This window comes from Talpa occidentalis, unplaced genomic scaffold (genome assembly GCF_014898055.3).
Source record: "Talpa occidentalis isolate TD23 unplaced genomic scaffold, MPIMG_talOcc4v2.1, whole genome shotgun sequence".
Taxonomy (NCBI): Eukaryota; Metazoa; Chordata; class Mammalia; order Eulipotyphla; family Talpidae; genus Talpa; species Talpa occidentalis.
Genome location: NW_026555331.1, coordinates 3300027 through 3316549, shown reverse-complemented (window position 1 = coordinate 3316549; position 16523 = coordinate 3300027). Strand labels below are relative to the sequence as shown.

At 70.0% G+C, this 16523-nt stretch overlaps 1 protein-coding gene across 1 annotated transcript; it reads left to right on the top strand.

Annotated features, from left to right (window-relative positions):
* Positions 1 to 4297: 4297 nt before the first annotated feature.
* Positions 4298 to 9207, top strand: GPIHBP1 (glycosylphosphatidylinositol anchored high density lipoprotein binding protein 1). Its single transcript, XM_037507603.1, has 5 exons — positions 4298 to 4457; positions 4846 to 4968; positions 5339 to 5452; positions 5534 to 5903; positions 9150 to 9207. The coding sequence occupies exons 1-5, from the start codon at positions 4340 to 4342 to the stop codon at positions 9205 to 9207; spliced, it is 783 nt and encodes a 260-aa protein (XP_037363500.1). The 5' UTR covers positions 4298 to 4339.
* Positions 9208 to 16523: the final 7316 nt, after the last annotated feature.

Here is a 16523-nt window from a genome sequence, read left to right as displayed (position 1 = left end):
TAGCTAAAAAATAATAGTATGTACCTTGATCTGCAGCACTGCTCACTGTTTCTATGGAAAAATCAGACAATATATCTTGTACGTCAATCAAGTTTTGCTGTAAAAACATAGATTTTGTATGACCTAATGCTTTTTAAGCATGTATAAAACTACAAGATGATGTGAGCACACTACAGTCGGATATTCACTCCCGAAGCGCGTCTGTCTGTCATTTACGCGCCGAATCCTTGCCCATCCCGCAGTTTCTCGCCCCTGAGTCGGCCTCGCTAGTCCACCGCTGCGCTGGTCCGCGGCACGAGCCGTGCCTCGCTGGGCCGTGAGTGTAGCCACTGGCCGGGTCGTGCGGCCGCTGCAGCTCCTGTTTTGAGTGCCGCGTGTCCGGTGCTGCACTGGGGCGTCCTGGCGGCCCCAGGAGCATCTTCTGCTGTGTCTTCCGCTGTCTTGGTAAGTTGGAGCCGGCCTGCAGTCTGGCCACCGCCTGCCCCCCGGCCCTTAGTGGCAGGAAGACACCGTCTTTGGAGGGTTTGTGTTCAGGACTTTGGAACACTGGACACGGCTTCGGGGAAGGCAAACGGGCATCTGTGGTCTCAGGGACTTTGCTTTTCCATGTTTGTTAAGTAAACCCTGTTGTTGGTGTTCCCTGAGCCTGAGCGGCCTTGCAATTGTGCGCACGGGTGAGGCGCTCAGACAGTGACAGGTAAACCATTGGGGCAGTGTCCGGGGCCAGTTTTAGTGCCCCTTGCTGCCCTGGACCAGGCCCACTTTCCCCTCCTCTTTGAAACTGGAAATGAGCCAACAGCAGGGAGAGATCGGCCCGGGGGCGCACACAAGGAGCAGCGGCCAGCAGGCACGGAGGACCAGCGGGGTGCGGTGGGTAGTCAGACACGAGATGGTGCTGTCCGCAGCCCTCACACCAGGCCTGCAAAATCAGGGCACGGTTAGAAGTCAGGGCAGCACCTCCCTTCAGGGGTGGCGCCTCAGGGAGGAGGCACTCCAGTCCTCTGGCTCGGGACACGCCCTGTGCCTCGATGGCGCGCCTGCTGTCCTGGGAGAGCCTGCCCGGCGAGTGGGGCTGTTTTCTGTTGCACGGGCAGTTTCCGTTTGCAATGAGTTTGTGGTGAATGTGTGATTTCGGCATTGTCCTGCAGCCGAACAAGACCAAACAAACAAAAATCATGGCATGGAAGAGGTGGCCCCTCGGCCGGGCCATTGTGCGTGTGTGACGCCTGGGGCTGCAGCAGCCGCTGGAGAGCCTGACAACCGCAGATGGGGGCGGGGGGAGGGATCTCGAGCCCTGGCCGTGGAACTTGGCACCGAAGCTGAAACTTCATGTGTCTACACCGCCCGTCGAGGGGAGCTATACGTTTGCAGTCCAGAGTGTAGTGATGTGTGCACACACTACTACCCGAGGGAGACGCGGCGGCCAGGATGCAGGGGCCTGAGCAGCCCCGGGCCTTTGCCGCCAGTGAGGCAGCGCCTTGCCGGCCCCCGGCTCAACCCCTCCGCACCGTCCGGGCAGAGACACCAGTCAAAGGAACCACACAAAAGCTGATTCTATTAAATGGATCAAACACAGCCACTCATTTTGAAGTCTGACTTGGGGACGCCCCCACAAGCCCAGCCCTGGAGACGTGTCTGTGGGCCCAGCACTCAGGGAGCAGAACTGAAGCCGTGGCCTGGCGGCCCACGGGTGCCGTGCAGTGCCCCCGCCCCAGGCCGCAGGCCATGCCCTCCCAAAAACCGAGCAGAGGTAGCCAGCCAGCGCCGGCCAAGCTCCCAGGACAGCCAGGGGAAGTTGGCTTCACAGGGACGTCCCCAGGTCCCCACGACCCAGCTGGATCCCTGACCCCGCCCCCAAGGCTCCTCCTGCCCTTGAAGTGTCTCCTGGTCTTGGCAGTGCTGGCACCAGGCCAAGCACTGGGCAGGCAACCCATGGAACCGTGGTCCAGAGCCGTGGGCGTCCCCGCGAGGGAGGGGCCGTGGGCCCAAGAGTGGGTCAAGCCTGGAACCCCTCTTTAGGGGAAAAGGCCGTGAGCAGGTAACGCAGGTCTCTGGAGAGGGCGTTGCCCTGGCTCCCCACGTACAGGGCACAGGGCGGGGCGTGGGGGGTCCCCTGGGGGGGGCAGAGGCAGGGCACGCAGGTGCCGCCCCCGCCAGGGCTGGAGGAGGGAGGCGGGCTTGAGGGAGCACTAAGGGAACAGGCGGGGGCGGGGAGTGTTTGGGTTTTACTTTGTTTTTAACAGGACACTTGTGTGTTCACACGCAAAAGAGGGGGATCTAAAAATTCAACCTAGAAACACCCCACCCGCACCTGCGCGCCCGGTCTCTGCCCGGACCCCAGGCGCCCCTGGCAACTGGGTGGGCACCCTGCTGAGCCGGCACGGACACCAGGAGCCGGTGGGCACCCCCTCCACCAGGGCTCAGGGGGCGGAGGGCGGGCTCTGGCTGGTAAGAGCACCCCAGAGAGGCAGCTGTGGGGAGCCGTGGGGGACGGAGGGGGTTCTGCCAGGTTCTCCTCGCGGTTTCTGGGGGAGTGGGCATGGGCATGCAGGGGCTTGAGGCCGCATCCACATCTGCCCACTTCTCAGCCATCCCTCCGGGAAGGAGGGTCCGGTGCCTCACTGCCAACCCAGGAGCAGGCTGCCGGGCCCTCACAGCAGAGACCCCACGGCCCCTGCCCACGGCGGGGGTGGGGAGGGACAGTCTGAGCTCTCTCCCAGAGGTGGGGCTGAGAAGCGGGTCACTGTGTAGCAGGGAGCACAGAGCAGGGGCTGAGCGTGACGGCCAGTACACCTGCACCGGGCTGCCCTGAGGCCCTGATCCCCCACACCTGGGCAGCCGCCAGGTGGCTGGCAGACCTCTGCCCTGGGCCCCGTTCGCCTTGGTGACCCCAGGGTAGTGGGCAGATTGGGGCTCAGAACTCAGGACAGGACCACACAGCTCTCTGGGGGTGCAAGAGGGCCCCACCCTCACCCCCACTCTCCCCACCGCCGGACTGGAGCAGTGAGGGTGGCAGGCAGGCCCAGGCCCCTGGTGCTGGCTCTGCCACTTCTCAGCCATCCCTCCGGGAAGGCGGGTCCGGTGCCTCATTGCCAACCCAGGAGCAGCCTGGCAGGTGCTGCCAGGAGACCCAGGCAGGTGCCGCCAGGAGGATGGTGGTCTGCTTGGCCCACGGCCAGGGCTGGGTGGGCAGGGACCCGAGGGCAGCCTGGCCAGCAGACAGGACAGGCGAGGCCGGAGCCACCCCTCAGGGTGTGGGGGCTCTGGGAGGGGCCTGGGACCACAGGCCCACCCTGCAGCTGAGGGGAAAGCCCAGGGGAGAGGCCCCGGAGGAGGGAGCCATGTCCGCCCTGCGTGGCGCCCAGGGTGAGAGCCACTGCGGCAGCTTTGGGCGTCTGCAGAAGCAGGGGGGGAGGATGCACCAGCCGCGGTGTGAGCACTGGCGAGCCCCCAAGCCTCCCTGGCCTCTCTCACTGTGGCCACCAGCCCTCGCCTGGGCAGCTGGCCTCTGGGTCCAAGGGGAGGGGGCAGGTGAGACCCTTGCTCCCTGCAGTTCCGGGGTCCAGGTGGCCCCTGGCAGGAGTGGCACAGGAGCCTGGCCAGCCAGTGCCTGGGCCAGGACCAAGGAACGGAGAGGTGGCACCCAGGGTCCCAAGTGAGGGGGCATCCCAGATGATCAGGGCTTGGCCCTGGCCAGGGAGGCCGCAGCCAGGAGGACTGGGCCTAAGGAGGTGGGCACCCGGGAACTGAGGCAGGTCGTGACTCGGCTGCTGAGACATCGGGGAAATGCCCCCCAGCTGTCCACTCTGGCTTCTGGTAGCCACAGACCCCTAGGGGGAAGCAAGAGCTGCTGTCCCAGACCCATGCCAGGGAAAGGCGCGGCTGGAGTGGGGTCTCCATCGACAGCGCCGCTGGACAATGTCCACCCCAAGGACAGCCAGGGAAACTGAGGCTGGGCACGTTAAGGGAGTGGCTGAGGCACAAGCCTCTGACTGCAGCCGCCACCCCGCCCGGCCTCCGGGAAGGGGAGAGCCTCAGCGCCCGCAGCCTGTGGGGAGGGGCAGCCCCTCGCCCCGCTCACCAGCTGCCGGCCCGGCCTGCCCGCGGGCCCCTGAGGCTGGCAAGCCAGGCAGGTCCCCGGTGGCCCCGTGGCCAGCGCCCACCTTCCGCCAGTGGGGGCGGGGGGGCACAAAAGAGGACAGGACACCCGCCCATGGGGACTTCCCGTTCCCTCCAGGGGAAGAACTGGACGGCTCCTTGGCCTGGTGCCTGGAGCAGGGGGCCAGCGTGGGCCCATTGTTTGCGGCCGCTGGGGAGGGCCTCCAGGAAGCCCCTGGCAATGCCCCCTGTCCCACTTCCCACGGAGGCAGAGCGGCTGCGGCCTTGGACAACGCGGAGGCGCGGGATGAAGGCGCTCACGGCCGTGCTGCTGGCCCTGCTGCTGTGCGGCCGGCCAGGTACGCGGGGCAGGCCCTGGGGGCAGGGCGGTGCGGGCCAGGCCCAGAGCCCTGGGTCTAGAGGTGGGCTTGGGAGGAGCTGGCGCCCAGTGCCCACAGGCCCCAAACCAGCCCAGGCGTGGGTTCTCCCCCTCGGGCCCCCATCCTGCTGGGCCTCCCCAAGATGCACGCTCTGGGCCTCCTCCGTCCTCAGCTCCAGGGTTCCTTCTCTGTAAAGTGGTCACGCCCTCCCAGGGTTTCTGGGGGGGCAGCCGGAGGGGCTGCTGGTCAGGGCATGTGGGTGGGAGGGACGGGGCCTCGGGGGGCAGGCCAGGGAGGATGGCAGCACAGGGGCGGGGGGTGGGCGGCGGGGCCTGGCGTGGGCAGTAGAGTCTCTCGGCGTCCGCAGGGGGCGGGCAGGCGCAGGACGAGGGGGCAGACGAGGAGGACCCGAGGCAGGAGGGCTACGACGAGGACGACGAGGAGGACGAGGAGGACGAGCAGGACAAGGCTGCAGGCGGCAGGGGTGCAGGTACTGCCCTGCCAGGGCAGGGGCGCTCCTGCCACTGGTTCTGGGGGTGGGGGGGTGGCCCGGCCCTCAGCACCAGGACCACCCAGGTGGGGAGCTGGGGAGGAGCCCCAGGGGGCCACGGTGCGGCCAGCAGGGACCCGTGTGGGCAGGCGCAGGGGCTGGGGGCCCCAAGGACACACCCCAGACCTCTGGAGCCCCTGCCGAAGGGCTTGTCCCCCACCCCGCCCCCAACCCCACCTGCTCTCGGCTCTTGTCCAAGGCCGTGGCCAAGCGTGGGCTCTGCTGGCCTGTCCCAAGGGGCACAGGGAGGCGCCGGCAGGCTGGTCTGGGGTGCGGAGGTGGACCCGGTGAGGACCGACCCCCCTTGCAGGCCTGCGGTGTTACTCCTGCCAGTCCCTGCACCGCGGGGAGGGCTGCGGCCTGCGGCAGAACTGCAGCTCCAGCCACGCCTTCTGCAAGACCATCCTCTCCCACGGGGACACTGGTGAGCCCAGGCCGGGGGGGGGGGGGGGGGGACCCCGGCCCCGCGCCCTCCCCCGCCTGACCGCCTCTCCGCCGCCCCCAGAGTCCGGACCCCTGACCACCTACTCTGCGTGGTGTTCGGACACGTGCCGCCCCATCTCCAGGACCGTGGCCGGGACCCTGATGACCGTGGTGTGCTGCCAGTCGGCGCTGTGCAACGTCCCGCCCTGGCAGGGCCAGCCGGGGGCGCGGCGGGGGCGCCCCAGGGGAGCCCCGCGGCTCTGGCCGCCGGCCTCCTGCTCAGCTTCCTTTTGGTCCTCGGCTCGTGGGGCCCTGAGGTGCCCCGCCCCGGCTGCCCCTGGCCGCCACGTGAATAAACCTGCGGCGGCCCCGCCGGCCCGAGCCCCTCCCAGCCCCCGCTGCTCTTCCTCCGTTTCCCCGTCTGGCACCTTGATTTCCTCTCCCCAGCAGCTGTGCGAGGCCTCGGCCCTGGGGAGGGGGGTCCTCGCAGCCTGGGGCCGAGACAGGCTCCGCCTGAGGGCCCGCGGGTCGCCTGGCCTTTCCCTGGGGGGTGCTCCCGGGGACAGTGCTGGGGGGTGGGCCAGGAGGCTGCGGCGGGTAGGAGAGGGGTGCAGAGTGGAGTTCGGGGGCAGGAGAGAAGGAAGCAGGCAGCGGCTGGCTAGGCCCGCCCAACAGCCCTCCGGGCAGGGGTGTGGCGGGGCTGGGCAATCGGCTCCCCATCCAGGGAGGGTTCCCGGGGGTCTCCCCTGGCTGCAGAGTCTGCCCAGGGATGGGCTGAGCCTCACTGTCCCCGGCGACAAGCACCTAACAGGGCTCTGGGAGGGGAGAGGAGGCCGCCGGTCTGAGCACGCTTGGCCATCCGGGCATCGGGGAGCAGGGCTTAGTGGGGCTCGGCACCTGCCCACTTACGTCCCCTTGCTGGGAACCCAGACCCCAGTCCTGCCAGTCAGGTTCACCCCAGCAGTAGAAGGCGCCCCGTCCCTTCTTCTTTTTTAAGATTTATTTATTTTTATACAAGAGCTGGGGCACAGGCCAGAGGTGCGGGGGGTGAGAGGATTCACCAGAGACAGAGCGGGGAGCAGAACAGGCAGATGGGCCGAAGACACCACTGAGGGGAGCAGCGGGGAGACAGGATCTGCCGCGCCATGTGGGTAGCTCCCTGGCCGGCCAGGATGGAACCCACACTGCGGAGGCTGCGGGCAGCTCCACAGCGCCGCGCTCAACCTGCTGCGCCACCGGGGAGGCCTCCCCTGTCCCTTCTCCCCTTCACGTACTGATGGAAACTCAGTTCTGGCTGGAGGCAGCTGGCAAATCTTAGGTGCAGGAGGCTTCCTGCTGGCTGGAACGGCTGGAGCTCAGCAGCCCCCTTGCGCCGGGAGGCAGTGCGCCGGCAATGGCAGGGCAGCGTGGTGGGAGGAGCCTGCATCGCTGATGACCAGGAGCCAAGAGGTCAGCCCCGCACTGCCCCCTCAGGACCCCTGACCTGCCAGGGAAGTAAACGTGTGCCGTGCTGGAGCCGGGCACCGTGGGGGTCCCCGTCGCCGCCTCGTCACGCTCACAGCAGGCGCAGCCACGGACGCACAGCCAGAGCGGCCTCCTCTCCCGCTGCACAGGCGCCTGCGTTAGCCCCACACGGGCCAGCCCTGTGGTAGCCCGCGGCGAGCCGGAGGTTGGCACGCCCCGCCACGGGCTGCAGCCAGGAAGAAGGGACGTGCTGGGGCGAGCCCGATGTCCCTGCGCCCGGCAGCCCCGCCCGGAGCCCGTGCGGAGGGCTATGGGAAGAACCCCCTGAGCCCCGCGCCACCAGACACCTCAGCACCTCTGGGACAGGGGCACGGCTGCTGCCGGCACTCACGGAGCCCAGGTGTGGGAGCCCTGCCGGGGCACAAGTGCCGGCGCCCCCTCACCACGCTCCCGGAGCTGAGCCTCTGTGGGCAGCACCAGCTGGGAGCTGGGGAGGCCGGGGCTGCAGGGCCCGCCCCGGCCTCAGCCTCTTCTCCAGGTCCCGGGCCCCTCCCGGCTGGAAGCAGAACCAGCTGACCCGTTTCGGGGCCACGGGCACAGAAGGGAGCCGGGCGACGTGAGTGCCCTGAGCTCAGGCGTGGGCACCAGCCCCACCCTGCCAGCCCCCGCCTGGCACCACCACAGGGGCTCAGGACACACTGGCCCATCAAACCTCTGGCTCAAGGTCATGGAACAGGGCAGCGGCAGGACCAGGCCCAGCTCGCCATGTCCTGCCAACAGCAGTTCTGGGACGCTGGGGGGTGCCGGGGGCTGTGCCAGAGCTGGGGGTGGGGCTCGGACGGCGGCCCAGCCTGAGTCTGGTCTGAGGAGGCTCTAAAAGGAACAGGCCAGGGGACAGGGTGGGGTGGGGTTCACTGCGTCCACCTGCCCAGGGGACGCACCCCACGCAGCTGGCCACATGGTCCTGGGGTGTGCCTGGTGGGCTGCCCTCCCCAATGTGGGTGCCTTGTCTAGCCCACTGGGGCCCAAATGGAACAAAAAGGCAGAGTCGGGCTGCCCATCTGCCCTCCGACCCCAGAGCTCCTGGTTCCCGGGCCTCGGGCTGAACCACATCGACGCCCCGGCTGCCCCCCGGAGCTGCCCTCGGCCCTCGGTGGCACGCAGCACCGCAGCCCGCCCCAGCTCTCCAGAGAACCCTGCTGACTAAACACAGAGGGCACTGCACCCCCTCTTCAGCTGGAAGGGACCCTGAGGTCCTGGGCTCATGGCCCCTGCCCCCTCCTCAAAGCCCCTCTCCAGCCAGCCCCTCCCCACCTGCCTCGCAGCCACCCTCCCTCCAGGGCCTCAGGGCCACTGCCCACGTGGGGTCGCCTCCCTGCCGAGGGGCCCAGGCTGGGTGTGGGGCTGTGACGGAGCTCAGCACCCCATTCCACGCCAGACCCTGCCCCTGCCGGGCCAGCTGTGAGCCCTGGGCCAGCAGTGGGCGCTCACCTGGCCCAGACAGCGCAGAGCCAGGCCCGGCCCTTGGCGCCTCCACATGACCCTGCGTCCACCCAGGGATCAGCCTGCCCCCTGCTTGGCCCAGCCCGGGGAGGCAGGAAAACCTCGTGATGGATGGACAGGACCCCGCGCCCCCTGCCCTGCCCGACACCCACCCGGGCTCTGAGACTCCTGGGGCCTCACGCCAGCAGGGGGCGCCGCTAAGGTTCACTGTCACCCGCCCCCAAAGCCGCCCAGTGCCCACCTCCCAGGGGGGCCCTGGAAACAGGAGTCGGGAGCGGGGCTCCTTCCAAGCACACGTGGGGGGCCTTAGCCACTGCGCTGAGAGTGACCTCTGTCCGCGGCCTGGGGCAGGCGTGATGCCTGACCTGTCCTGCCCACCCCCAGCAGGCTCCGACCTGCCCTACAAACCAGGGTGCGCTGGGAAGCCCCCTCCCGTGCCCTCCTCCTCTGCCCTCTGCCTTTCCTCCCCCGTCTCCCCTCCATTTCCCCCTCCCCCCTCCCCTTCTCCCTCTCTCCTCTTGAGGGGTGTCCAGCCCACTCCCATACGCCCCCATCCCTCCTTGGACCCCAGGCGCTCCTGCTCCTGAGCTGCCCGGGGCCTGGGGAGCCTGGGGAAGGAGCACCACCGTCTCCCCTCAGAACGCTCCCTGCCATGGCCCTGAGGTCTCGCCACGGCCCCGCTGGCTGCTGCCCTCCATCCTGCCCGGCCTGCAGCGGCCCTCTGTCCGCAGGGTGGCCCTCCCGCCCCTGCTGCCCCTGGAGGCCGGGGCTCAGGAGCCACTGGGCTGAGCGCCCTTCCCAGTGACGCAGCCCCGCCCTCCCGCGGCCTGTCCAACCCCACCCCGGGGGCCTCCCCTCCCAGGGGAGCACTGCTGGCCTCACCAGGGGGCTCCAGAGCCGCCTTCAGAGGCGCCCCTTCCCCGCAGCCCCCTTCCGCTCCCCCTCCCCAGGTCCTTGTCCCCTTGCCTGTGCCATCGGGCCACCCGCCTCTCCTGCCTGCCCTCCCCAGGCTGCCCCAGCTGATGCGTGTCCCGGCCCTTCCTTTGCCGCTCCAGAAGCAGGTGGCTCTGGCCGCACGTCCGGTCCTTGTTCCCAGCCCTGGGAACTGGGCGCGGGTGGCCAGCAGGACTTCCCTGAGGACAGAGATTCCCTGGGGGTGCCCGCCCTGACCTGCATGGCAGGGCAGGCACCACCCCACACTCAGGTCCAATGCAAGGGTTTTCCAGAGGAGGGCGGGGTGCGGCCCCAAGTCACTGGAGGAGCCCTCTAAGGGCAGAGGCCCGACTCCGACCCAGGAGCCCGCCAGCCGGGCCAGGCCCCGCGGGTGTGCGCGACGGGGAGGGACACCGAGCCCAGCCGGCTTGCCCGCAGCCACACGGGCTCCCCAGGCCCCAGGGCGCGGCTTGCAGACAGCAGACTGGTGGGCGAGCCCTGAGCCCAGGAGGCCAGGCGGGCAGTGCCCAGAGCCACAGGGTGCACCCCCCCCGTGCACCCCCCCACCCCCCCGCCACCGCTCGCGTCCGAGGCCCCCAGAGGTGCGCTGAGTGAAAGACGCGCCCGGCTTCATGCGCGGGATGCTCCGCACCGACAGCGCTGGAAGCGGAGAGCCCGCGGGCCGGGGGTGAGGGGCCACCCTCCCGCGGGGCCCCCGGAGCAGGGCCCCCGGCTTACTCGCACCGGAGAGGAAAGTGGAAGGTGGCGCAGCGCACACCGGGCATACAACTCACATCTGTGCACACACGTGCGTGCGAGCACACTCACACACATGCGTGCACACTCTCGCGTGCACACACACTCAGTCACACACTCAACTGGACACGCCCATGAGCCTGTCTGCCTCCGGGTGTGGTAGGTGCCGAGTGCACAGACCCGGCCACGCTCGGGCGGAGGGTGCGCGCCCTGACGATGTGCGCGTGTTGTGTGCCGTGTGTGCGTGTGTCGTGTGCCACGTGTGCATGGGCTGTGTGCCGTATGTGCATCACTGGCACCCTGAGGCTCAGCTTCTCGGCTGCACAGGCCGACGCGCCCAGGACGGGGCTCGGGCTGGGGTGGTAGCCGGGCCCTGCACCCACGGGGCGCCTGGGGCCTGCTCCATGCTGTCGCCTCACCTGTGGCGCGCAGCCTGCGTGGACGTGGCTTGACATATTTCCCAACTTTCTGCAGTTTTTTGAACAAATGAGAAGCACTGGGCTCGCGACCCTGTTGCCATCAGGCGGGGCTCAGGGGCGCCACACCCCACCGTGGCCAGCAGCCTGGCTCCTGCGGGCCCAAGTTCTCTCTCTGCTTTCCGGGCTGGCTTTTCCCAACAAGAAGCCAGGTCAGGTGGGGCTTCCTTATTTCCTTCCTTATTTCCTCTTCAGATCGCCCCCAAAGCAGTCCCAAGGGAGAGCAGGAACCAGCTGGGCGGGCCGGGGCGGCCGCGGGCAGGGCTGGCCCCGAGACCCAGGCCAGGAGCCAACAGAACCCGGGGAGCACGGGGCCCACAGAGCCAGCAGCAGCCACAGGGTCTTCACGGGCCCAACTGTCCCGAAGGCCCAAAACCACACGGCGGACAGGTTCCGCCTTCAGGGTGCGCCCTGCCCAGTCCTGCCGGGAGGGCGGCCTGACGTGGCACCACCTCCGGGCCACTCACAGCCCAGAGATGGGGCTGGCGCTGGGCCAGGACTGGAAGGGGTGCTTGCCGAGACCCTGAGTGGGTGGGACGGTCTCCCCAAGACCAGGTCCCACCAGGACCTCAGCTTGCCCATGTGACCGTGCACGCCCTGGCATGGGCATCCAAAGCCCCAAGACACCCCCAGTAGGTACCCCGGAGCTCATGTGCCCCCCAACCCACCCAGCTGACCCCCCTGGCTATGGCTCCTGGGTGGCCCCCCAACACGGCTGGCACCCCCCGGCTGGCCCCTCAGCTGGTGTCCACTCCAGCACACTATGTCTCTCTCCCTCCCAGCCAGGGGGGCTGCTCCTCCCCTGTGACGCCTCCCAAGTCGTGGACAGCAGGGTGCCGTCTGTCCCAGGCCTCCCTGGTGGCCTAGAGGTTGGGTCTCTGCGCTGTCACTGCCAGGAGCAGCCCAAAGGGCGCAGCAGACCTCTCCTGACTCCCCGCTGCTCCCCTCAGCAATGTGTGTCAGTGGATCCGCCTGTTCTGCTCCCCACTCTGTCTCAGGGGGTCCTCTCACCCCCACACCTCTGGCCTGCACCCTGGTTCTTCTACCCAAAATAAATGCATAAACATGTGTCCCCATCTGCACTGTTCCCTGGCCTCTGCAGTCAAGACCTCCTGGGGTGCCGCCCCCCAGCTCCACCCAGCATCTGGCCTGGGGCCCCAGGAACCTGCCCACCTGCCTCTCACACCTCTCTGGGCCACCTCACAGCACCCAGGCTCCTGTGAGCCCTGTGCAGGCCAGGAAGGACACCCCCACCCCCCGGCCTCACACCCAGGGCCCTGTGTGCCTGCCGTAGGCCCCACCTCTCCGCCCCCCCAGCTGGTGGGAAAGTAAGTGAGGGGCTGCGGCTTGAAGCCCACACAGCTGTGGGGGCCAAACTCTGGAGGACTGGGCGTCCTGTGGCAGGGCCCTGGCCCCTGGCCCGGGGACTGGAGAGCTGGGTGGGCAGCCTCTCGCCCTGCTCGCTGCCTCCCAGAGCCGGGCACTCCCAGAGGGACACCTGGGGACGTGGGGGACGCATCTGGTTTCACATTTACGAGGAGGTGACACTGGGGGGGCTGTGAAGCCACTCAGTGCCCGTGGGCCGGGGAGGGGGTCCCAACAGGGAACCAGCGGCATTGGGGAGGTAGTGGCCAGGTCTCCCAAGTGGGTGTTGGGGACTGCAGACTCGGGGTGCCTGCAGGGCTGCCGGAGCCCAGCGTACAGAGAGGGAGGGGCACCCCTGAAGGAAGGGCAGAGGGGGGCAGCGCCCTGGGGCCTGCCTACAGCCCACCCCCACAGCTCCCCGCCACCACCAAAACGGGGCAGCCTGAGTGGGGAGCGGCCCGCCGCCGCGCCCAGGGTGTGTGCCCCGCCGGCCCGGCCGGGGTCCCCAGCAGCCCCCCCAACCTTGCTGCCCGGCCGCACAGCCTCCCTCCCGCCAGCCGCCAGCCGGGACGCTGGCTCCTCCGGCCTCTCGCCTCTCCGAGGGATGATGTTTCGGGGGCCCACCAGGACAGGGGGATTCCATGAAAAGGTTTCAGGAAGCTTTGCCACCGCCTGTGGCTGCTCCCAGGCCGGCAGGGCACTGAGGGGCGCCCTTGAGACCCCCCAAGCAAGGGAGAGAAACAATGTTTTCAGCGCGGTCCCCTGCGAGCAATGGCGGCCACGAGAGGCGCCCGGCAGACGGGCGCGAGGAGGCGACCGGCTCGGCGGCTCCGGCCCGCGATGGGCAGACAGCCGCGGGCGAGGAGGCCGCGGGCGAGGAGGCCGCGGGCGAGGGGGCCGCGGGCGAGGGGGCCGCGGGCGAGGGGGCCGCGGGCGAGGGGGGCCGCGGGCGAGGGGGGCCGCGGGCGAGGGGGGCCCCGGGCGGGGGGGCCCCGGCGAGGGGGGCCCCGGGCGAGGGGCCCCGGGCGAGGGGGGCCCCGGGCGAGGGGGGGCGCGGGCGAGGGGGGCCGCGGGCGAGGGGGCCGCGGGCGAGGGGGCCCCGGGCGAGGGGGCCGCGGGCGAGGGGGGCCCCGGGCGAGGGGGGCCGCGGGCGAGGGGGCCGCGGGCGAGGGGGGCCGCGGGCGAGGGGGGCCGCGGGCGAGGGGGGCCGCGGGCGAGGGGTCCCCGGGCGAGGGGGGCCCCGGGCGAGGGGGCCCGCGGGCGAGTGGGGCCGCGGGCGAGGGGGGCCCGGGCCGCCCCGGCTCGGGCGCGCTCGGTCTCCGCCGGGCGCCGCGCCACCGCCGGCCGCGAGGGGGCGCCCTGCCACCACCGAGGCGGCGTCCTCCGGCGCCCAGAGCGCCTCGGGAGCGCGCGCGGTGGGCGGGGCCCCGCGGACGCACTTCCGGCCGGGCGGGCGCGGCGCCGCCCGCAGTCCCCGAGGAGGCCGCCCGGCCGGGCAGGGGCGCCCCCCGCAGCCGCCGGCGCCCCCGCCCGCCCGGCCCCCCCAGGCCGCGGGGTGCGCGCCCGGCGGGTCGGGACGATGGCGGCGCCTGCCGGCCTCGCGTCGCCGGGGACCCCGAGCCGAGCCCCGGACGCCCCGCCGCGCCGCCGCCCGCTCGGTCCTCGCCCCTGCGCGCCCCGGGAAGGAGGGGCCCGCGGTCCGGGCGGCCCGAGTAGGTGCCACGGCCGGCCCGGCCCCGGCCCCGGCCCCGGCCGGCGGGGCGTGGCGGTGCCAGGAGGTGACCCCTGGGCTCCGCTCGCAAGGGCCGCTCGCGCCGCCGTCCTCGGAGCCCGCGCCGCCCAGGGCCGTGCCGGGAGCCGGGGGCCCCAGCTGGCGGCTCGCGGCGTCTTTGTCCACCTGGGGGGGCGGCAGAGGCTCGGCTCGCAGCAGCCGGGCCCCGGGCCGGGCTTCCAGGCCACCTTCAGCCCAGCAGCGCCCCGCTCAGGGGTCCCGGCGAGGTCACACGAGCCCGGCGGGTGCGGCCCCCGCCCTCGCCAGTCCAGGGCCAAGTGGGAACCCAGTGGCCCCCAACTGCCCCCGTGGCCAGCGGGCTGGGGGCGGGCATGGCCTGGACAGAGCCCAGACCCCAGCGCAGACTCTGCAGCCTCAGCTGGGCACTGCCCGAGGCAGCCAGCCGTCCTCTCCACCTCCCCCCATGCACACGCTGGTGGCTGCCCGCCCAAGCTTGCCTGTTTCTCACGTTACCTCACAGTTGTGGGCCCTGTAGCCCCCCCCCCGCCCGCCTGTCGCCCGCGGGGACACGGCCGCACAGCGGTGAACCTGCAGGCCTCAGGCCAGGCCTCCGTCCCCTGCTCCAGGCCGCGGCGGCTCCTCCTGTCGAGGAGGGGTTGGAGGGCAGGGCTGGGGGCGAGGGCACAGCTGAGCCCAAGCAGCGGGACTGCAGCGCCCCAGCTCCAGGCTGACGTCCTGGGGTGGGCCAGTGCCGAGTACCCGAGGCAAGAGGATCCTGTGTGGCCAGGGCACTGCCAGCCCACGACAGCGAGGGCTGGGGCACCCGAGACCCAAACGCCGGCGCCATTGACAACCACACAGTTTTTGTGCCGCTTCACAGACCAGGAGAAGAACGGCCAGCCCCTGGGGGGTGTCCACCCAGACCCTCTGCACCCTCCGCCAAGCTGGAGCATGCGCTCCCTTGCTGCGGGCACCGATGCCCAGGGCGCGCTTGACTCCTCCGGTTGGATTTGAGGGCACTTGGGGAGGGCGCCAAGGGACGTGGAGATGGCTCAGCCTTTGGGTTGCTGGTTGACATGGTGGCTGCCTCTGGTGGGCGGACAGGGCAGCATGGACCCCTGCAGGGCACCCTCAGGGCCTGTCCTGCCCCAGGAGGAGCCAGAGGTGGGGGGCTGTGCTGAAGCCTGAATCCTGGGTGGACCAAGTGGGCAGGGGTGCCATCCTGGGCCGTGCGGTGGCGTCACTGAACCTGGTGCTGGCAGCCTAGGGCACTTACTTGTTGGAGGGGGCACTCAACGGGACAGTGCGGGGCGCCCTGAGCTAGGGGTAGGAGTTTCTCCGGTTGACCTGGGCACAAGCCACTCAGCGGAGGGTCCGAGTGTGAGCCCTTGAGGGGCCACCGGTGCATGTGGGGCCTGGCTGCGCCGGTGCCATCCATGGAGCCAGTCCCCCGCTCGCCGCCCACACCACGAGCCAGGGCTTCCCAGGTGATGGGCATAGCCTCCCTCTGTTGGCGCTGCCACCGTGGGCAGGACCCTCCCCGGGCAGGGACACAGACACGCCTGCGCTCTGCCTTGCTGGCGGGAGTGCCGAGGACACGGGCCTGCCCTGGGCCGTCCTGCCCCCAGCTGTGCTGACCTGGCCCAGACTGGACCCTGCCCCCCTCCCCTGAGGGGACGTGTACAGGTGTGTGTGCACAACCCCAGGCCCCCCCAAAGCTGGAACCCCCGCAGAGCTCTGGCAGAAGCCAGGCTATGAGGAGCCGATGGACCAGCCTCGAGGACAGCTTGGGAGAGGCCCCGAGAGGTCACTTCTGGGTGCTGGCCAGACTCAGCCCAGCTGTGGACACCGTCCTGGGCCTTGGTCAGGTGGGGGCGAACCTGAAGCGGCACAGGTCAGGGCAGGGGGAGGGGCTCTGTGAGGCCCCAGTGTGGGGACAGGCCTGGGATGGCCCGGCCAGGCGGGAGCTGGGCAGTGACCCACCCTGGGAGAGTCTTGGGTCATGGTCAGACCTGCCTGGAGGCGGCTTGCGGGGCTGGGGCGCAGGGAGCTGACCAGCCATCGGCCCTGGCTCTGCCAGGCTGGGAGGGGTGGGGGTCTCCCAAAGTGGGGCCCTGCAAGCCTTCTAGAGGAGGAGGCACTTTTTTTTTAAAGATTTATTTATGCACACAAGAGCTGGGGTACAGGCCAGAGATTGGGGGGGTGAGAGGATTCACCAGAGACAGTGGGGAGCAGAACAGGCAGACGGACCGAAATCCACTGCTGAGGGGAGCAGCGGCGTGACAGGAGAGGTCTGCTGCGCCCTGTGGGTTTCTCTCTGGCCGGTGATGGAACTGGTGCTGCAGAGGCTGCAGAGAGCTTCATAGTGCAGCACTTAACCCCTTGCGCCCCCAGAGAGGCCGGAGGAGGAGGCACTTGAAAGAGCTGCAAGGAAAGGCTTGGCTGGCCTGCCCTCAGGGCGGGGAGGCTGGGGAGGTGTGCTGGGGAGCAGGACCCCGAAGCAGGTGGTCCCCTGCAAGTGATGGGGTCTAAGGTGGAGGGGAGATGAGCCCAGCCTTGTGCCCACAGGCTCCCCCCCCCCCCCTCGGCTCTCCCAGCCTGCCCGGGAGGACCAGCTCTCTGGCCCGGACCTGCAGGAGATGTGGGGACGCCTGCTGGCCAGGTGGGTGAGCTGCCCCGCTGTGCCCCGGAGCCTCCGCCCCCTGCGCCCCTGCTGGGCCCTGGCACAGACACCATGGCACCTCCCTGTAGCCCTCGGTCTCCATCTTAGCATCATCACCCCCCAGGGGAGCAACTGGGAGTCATCCTGGGCCCACCTGCACGTGTCCCTAAGTCCAGCTCTG

Bases quoted from the DNA above. Each gene is read 5' to 3' on its own strand.
- GPIHBP1 (XM_037507603.1), top strand. From the start codon at position 4,340: ATGCCCCCTGTCCCACTTCCCACGGAGGCAGAGCGGCTGCGGCCTTGG. The intron at 5,453-5,533 runs GTGAGCCCAGGC...CGCCGCCCCCAG, and splicing joins CCTCTCCCACGGGGACACTG to AGTCCGGACCCCTGACCACC. The intron at 5,904-9,149 runs GTGCGAGGCCTC...CTCTGTCCGCAG, and splicing joins ATTTCCTCTCCCCAGCAGCT to GGTGGCCCTCCCGCCCCTGC.